This window comes from Octopus bimaculoides, chromosome 26 (genome assembly GCF_001194135.2).
Source record: "Octopus bimaculoides isolate UCB-OBI-ISO-001 chromosome 26, ASM119413v2, whole genome shotgun sequence".
NCBI lineage: Eukaryota > Metazoa > Mollusca > Cephalopoda > Octopoda > Octopodidae > Octopus > Octopus bimaculoides.
The window spans coordinates 23,105,164-23,111,403 of NC_069006.1; the positions used below are offsets into that span (position 1 = coordinate 23,105,164).

General features: G+C 36.3%; 1 protein-coding gene across 1 annotated transcript; it reads left to right on the plus strand.

Annotated features, from left to right (window-relative positions):
• Nucleotides 1–1,163: 1,163 nt before the first annotated feature.
• LOC106879159 (uncharacterized) lies at nt 1,164–4,651 on the plus strand. The gene is made up of 3 exons (XM_014928598.2): nt 1,164–1,473; nt 2,635–2,778; nt 3,923–4,651. Exons 1-3 carry the CDS (start codon nt 1,428–1,430, stop codon nt 4,204–4,206), a joined length of 474 nt encoding a protein of 157 aa, XP_014784084.1. The 5' UTR covers nt 1,164–1,427; the 3' UTR covers nt 4,207–4,651.
• Nucleotides 4,652–6,240: the final 1,589 nt, after the last annotated feature.

Genomic DNA, 6,240 nt, shown 5'->3' on the forward strand with positions numbered 1-6,240 from the left:
TAGGGCTCTTAATCGTAGATTTTAAATATTTGAGAGACAACAATGCATAAATCGTAATTTTTAAAAGAGCAATGAAATCTAGGTGAATAGAATATATATGTAGCATGAATTTAGGAAGCTTAGAAAATGAATAAGTATGAATTTAAGACAAAAACTGAATTCAATTGAATTTCATGGAGAGAAACAAGATAAATAATAGAGGGCAGACTAAAGCGCGAAGGTATGAGATGTTTGAGGCCGTAAATAAATAAAAATCTCTATCTTATCTGCATCTTGGAGACTTCGTCGTAGTATGTCAGCGGAGAAGAGATTGAGATAATTTAGAATGGAAGAACAGAATTACATGTGAGTATCAATGGTGAGTATTTCACTTTCCCTTATCTGCACTGGTATGCTCAAGAAGATTATTTTGCAGTTATATAGTAGTGGGGAAGGCCAACTGTTTGTTTACTATGGACTCAATTCAATGGCTATATGAGTTAGAGGTAAAACAACCATCTAAGGGATAATAAATATCCAATATACTACTGGATGTATACCTATGTATTTATATCCAAATGTTTACTGTTGCAAGGCAATAGTGCAATTGAATAATACGGATCTAGTTATTAATTACAATCATATGCATAAATAAGTAAATAAATAAATGAGAGAATAATACAATACTCTTACAGCTGTTTCTATTTTGGGGGTCTAGTTTCTTCTTAGCTTTATTTATATATATATATATATATATATATATATATATATATATATATATATATATATATATATATATGAGTGAACTTTAGGTTAGCTAAAATATGTTTGTGACATATCTCAACTTCTAAAGTAAATTCACTGTAAAGGTGTAAAAGCACCATATCTGCCTAGTGCTGCTCCCCACTGGATTCCCAGATGTGACATTTCTAACTATTTAGCCATTGTCCATGGAAATACCGAAGTGAGACAACTCCGAGCATTGCTTGCGGAAAAAAGACAGGATGGTCGTAGTTGATCGTCGGTTTGCACAGTTAGAGCTAACCTAGGGCTAAATAACAAGTGTCAATATCACTATCACCACTACTGTTACTACAACTACTACTACTAGTGCTGCTATCTCTCTATCATCCACACCACCACCACCACCACCACTACCACCACTACTCTTGCAACTACAAGCATGACATTAGCTTTATCAGGCTGTGTTAAAAACATACCAAAGATAATCTATTGTGAACTTTGTACCAAAACCACACTGAACAACATAGCAGAACCCCCCCCCCCCCTTGCAAGCCTGTTGTCTTTCATTGAATTTATCAATCACAGTATAGTAGGTGGTGGTGGGAGGAATATAATCACTGTGTGGTTCTGTCGCAGCTTTTAAACAAAAGACAAGCAACACACACACACAGACAGATACAGTTGGGATTTTACATACTTCCTTCATGGATGTTAGAACTTCCTCGACCTTATGGATTCTCTTCCTCACCAGTAAGTTTTCTTTCAAACTTCATTTTTGGTTTACGGTTTTATTTATGCATTTATTTATTTTTGCCATAATCACCACTGCACCACAATCCTCATCAGTGATTCCTGAAGGGCCAGGGGCTTTCCCTGTCTTCATATCCTTAATTGCTTTATCTGCCAAGGTACTGTCGATTTGGATAGCTGGTCCCTCAATTGGGTCAACATTAGGTAGACTCTTCTCCTCTCATTCATTCTCCACATTCAACAGTATATTATGATGGCATTTGCAAGCCTCTTCCTTTGCAAAATCATTAAATGCAAGTGCACCATCATCCATGCGATGCGGACACATTTCTTTCCTATGACATCATGATTTTCTCTTACACAATGTCTTGCAATCTAAAACATTTCAGTTCATTGGTCCTCACATTGCTGAACATAGGCAAACGTCTTCTTTTCTGCTTCTCCTTTGGCTAGATATATCTGTCTCCTAGCTTCCCTTCTGGCAATCTGATACAGTTCTCTGCTACCCAACTTTTCCAGGCCTGTTTCTTTGCTCTAATGGCTCTGTCTACCACATCGTTCCACCAACACATTACCCTAGGTCTGAATAGAACTTTACACCAGCCACAGTTCACCAGTCCCTGGGGCAGAATGTCATAAGGGCCACCCTTATGACATACAGAGGTCATAAGAGCTGCTGAACATCTCTGGGACTGTAATTTTGACTCTGAAAGATATTTTAGAAAAGCTGTATAGCTGAGTAGATAGAGAGTGAGACAAGTGAGGGAGAGTAAGCTGTAGACGAAAGGTGTGGGCTGCAAGAAGTGGAGAGAGAGAGAGTTATTTACAAGGAGACAGAGAAAGGTGAAGAGAGTCACATATATATATAGAGAGAGGAAGGGGATAGTATTAAATGTATGGGTAGAGAGGGGTGAGTATTAGATATGTACAGGCAAAGGGAAAGAGAGAGCTGGGAAGCGAGTCAGATATACTGTTAAAGAAAAATGTGGGGAAAAGAGACAAGGGCAAAAGGAGAGAATCAGATGCAGAGGCAAAGAGAGAGAGAGAGAGAGAGAGAGAAAAAGAAGAGAGAGAGGGGGGATAAGATATACAGAGAAAATATTAATAAGGTTCCCTTCATTGTGAATGTCTTTTAAATGCTGTTATGTTTCTATATTCCAGCACAATGTGCCACAGCACTGCTCTGCTACCAATGTGAAAGCAATTTCACTCATTCAGACTGCGAAAATAATTTTAAGAAACTAAAAGAATTTGTAGTGAATTGTAAGGATTCCTACTGTGCTGTGGAGAGCCTATATGTTGATGGTAAGGCTGTTAGCTTTACTAAACAATGAAAATAGAAATCTTTCAAATACTACCTTCTTCAATTTCTTAATATCTTTCTTTTTAAGGTATAACAGACACATGGATGGCTGGCTGGCTGGCTGGTAATAAGCCTGTTTTTTTAATCATGTGGTCTTGAGTTCAGTCCCACTGCTTGGCAACCTGAGCCAGTGTTTTTTCACTATAGCCCTGAGCCAACCAAAGCTTTGTGAGTGGATTTCAGAGATGGAAACTAACTAAAAGAAGTCATTGTATATTTGCAATGGCCTCTCTCTGAGAATGAAAGGTAGATTGTATGATGCTTATGTACAAACAGCTATGCTCCAAGGTAGTGAGATGTGGGCCCTAAATGCAGACAACATGCATAGACTCGAGAGGAATGAAGCTGGAATGCTCTGAAGGATGTGCAGCATCAGTGTGCATGTATGACAAGGTGCAAATGTGCTGAGAGAAAAGTTGGACATAAGAGAAATCAGAAGCAGTTTGAAAAAGAAAAGACGACATTGGTTTGGACTTGTGATGCATATGGATGAAGGCGTATGTATGTATGTATGTGTGTGTGTGTGGATGGATGGATGGATGTTTGTCTTTGAGTTTAATTAAGTTCTAACAAAGCGACAAGTGTGTGTGGATGGATGGATGGATGGATGTTTGTCTTTGAGTTTAATTAAGTTCTAACAAAGCGACAAGTGTGTGGATGGATGGATGGATGGATGTTTGTCTTTGAGTTTAATTAAGTTCTAACAAAGCGACAAGACTTATTGAGTTAAGAGAGTTCCTGATGTTTGTAAATATGTGGTTGAGCTGGTGTGTTGGTTGAACTGTCAATGCATACATTTAAGTGTGTGTATGCATTCATCTAAAGAACCTCAAAATTGAGAATCTTTGGAAAATCTTACAAATCTTCACTGTGCCATTAATAGATTGGATTTGAAGAATCCACATCAGTTTCTTTTGCACTTTCTTCAAAAAAACCTAGTATTTCTAAGTTATGTATGTATGTGTATGCATGTATATATGTATGTGTGCATGTATGTATGTAGTTGTGTAATTATGTTATGGACAGTCTATTTTTATTTAACGTTGTCAATCTTTTACAAAATGTTTTCCACCTTTGATATTTCAGGTAAAACAAACTTGTTCAGCAGACACTGTAGCAATGGAAGGATGACAATTGCTAACAATGCCAAGATGAAACACCTGAATGCTGAGACCAACATCACTGTGTATGCACGCAAAAAGGAAGCAGTGGTTGCTGCCTCTATCTGCAACAAAGACTACTGCAATGGCCCAGCAAACACCTCCCCAAAACTACAATTACAATTTTCTCTTATTATACTCTCTGTTTCTCTCTTCTACTCTTTTCTTTCATTGGCTTCATTTAACACTTTAAACATTCATCAAAATTAATTGTGTTGCCACCTGTGTGTTTGTTTGTGTGTGTGTGTGTATAGGTACATAGATAGATAGACAGACAGACAAATAGATAGATAGATAGATAGATAGATAGATAGATAGATAGATAGATAGATAGATAGATAGATAGATAGATAAATAGATAGATAGATAGATAGATAGATAGATAGATAGATAGATAGATAGATAGATTATACATATATGTATGTATGTGTGAAAGTTCATTTAATTTTTCTCATTATTTGTAAAAACATATATGTCTCATTTTCTCCATAGGTCTTGATCAAGAGAATGGTATCTACCATCGAATTTCAATGTTCCCTGGGTGTTATGCTTTATATACCAATTCCAAATGATTTCATTTCACGTCATTTTCATTCCTTTCTCTCACTTCTTCAAAAGAAATAACAGAAATTAATAAAATGCTTTTCAAACTGCATTGAACGGCTTTCTCAAACTGAATTTTACACACACACACACATTTATATAAAGTATTTCATGTTGCTCCAGTCCACTCAGCAGGTAAAAAAATGAGCCATCTTGTGATGGACTGGCTTCCCATCCATGGGAGAATATATACACCAGAGAAACCAGGAAACCAGCCCTATAAGTGTATAACTCAGGAAGAATCTATTTATATACAGTCAAGTAATATAACTCACATTATACATATATATATCTTTTATTTTTAATCTTTTACTTGTTTTAGTCAATAGAATGCAGCCATGCTGGGGCACTGCCTTGAAGAACTTTTAGTTGAATGAATTGACCCGGTTTTTATTTTATCAGTCTCTTTTGCCTCACCACTAGGTTTTGGGGACATAACACACCAACACCAGTTGTCAAACGGTGATGGGAGACAAACACAAGCACAAAGACATACACTATATATACAGATATATATATATATAGTGTATATGACGGGTTTTTTTCAGTTTCGTCTACCAAATCCACTCACAAGGCTTTGGTCAGCCTGAGGCTATAGTAGAAGAAACTTGCCCAAGTTGCCATGCAGTGGGACTGAACCTGGAACCATGAGTCTAGGAAGCAAGCTTGTTACCACACAGCCATGGTATTAACATCTTCTACACAAAAAAGAAGTTAAAACTAACGTGGCATTACAAACACACTTTTATGCCTTTACAAGGAAATGATACACACACACACACTCACACCTCAGTAACATGGAGGCACACCTTACGTCACAGCTGAAAACTCGCAATTAATCATTGGAGATATGATATAAACTTCCTACGTAAGAAAAAGGCCACATATTTAGGAATGAAGAATGAGGTGTAATCAACTAAATCAAACCGGTACTTAACTGGTAGCTTTTATAATTGACTCCAAAAGAATGAAAAGACAGTGCTGAGTTTAATAAAATTTGAACAAAGGAAATAAAAAGCCAGTTTAAATATTGAAAGGTATTTTGCCCAACTATTTAACTATTCTGCTAATCTCTTGTCCTTGAAAATATGATATTAAGTTTTGACATTGCCAAAAAGACACAAATTTTTAAGGAGTTGACCAGAGGTTAGTTGATGACATCAAACTTGAACTTGACTGATGTCATAATACTTTTAACCCCCAGAAAACTGAAGGATAAAATCAATGCTGGTAGTTTGTGAATGCAGCCATTGAATAAAGTGATATGAATACTTGTCATATTTGAGAACACGATAGATATATAAAAATAATCCATAGGGAAATGATAGCCAGCCAGGTGCATTAGCAGGTGATTTATTTTCTGATCAGATTGAAATAGGATGTAATAACTGAAGTGTGAACAAAAATCCCAATACGGATATAGCTGCATTTTTACATACCTTTCTGTCTATTCAATTTAGCACACCTTACCAACTCACCACGGTATCTAGTTTGATGATGTAATTCTTTTTTCACAAGGATTCAGGCGTAACAAATTTATCCATGTGCGTATGTGTTTGAGTAAATGTGTATGTGTGTGTCCCCGTATGTATGTGTGTTTGTGTATATATGTATATATATATATATATATATATATATATA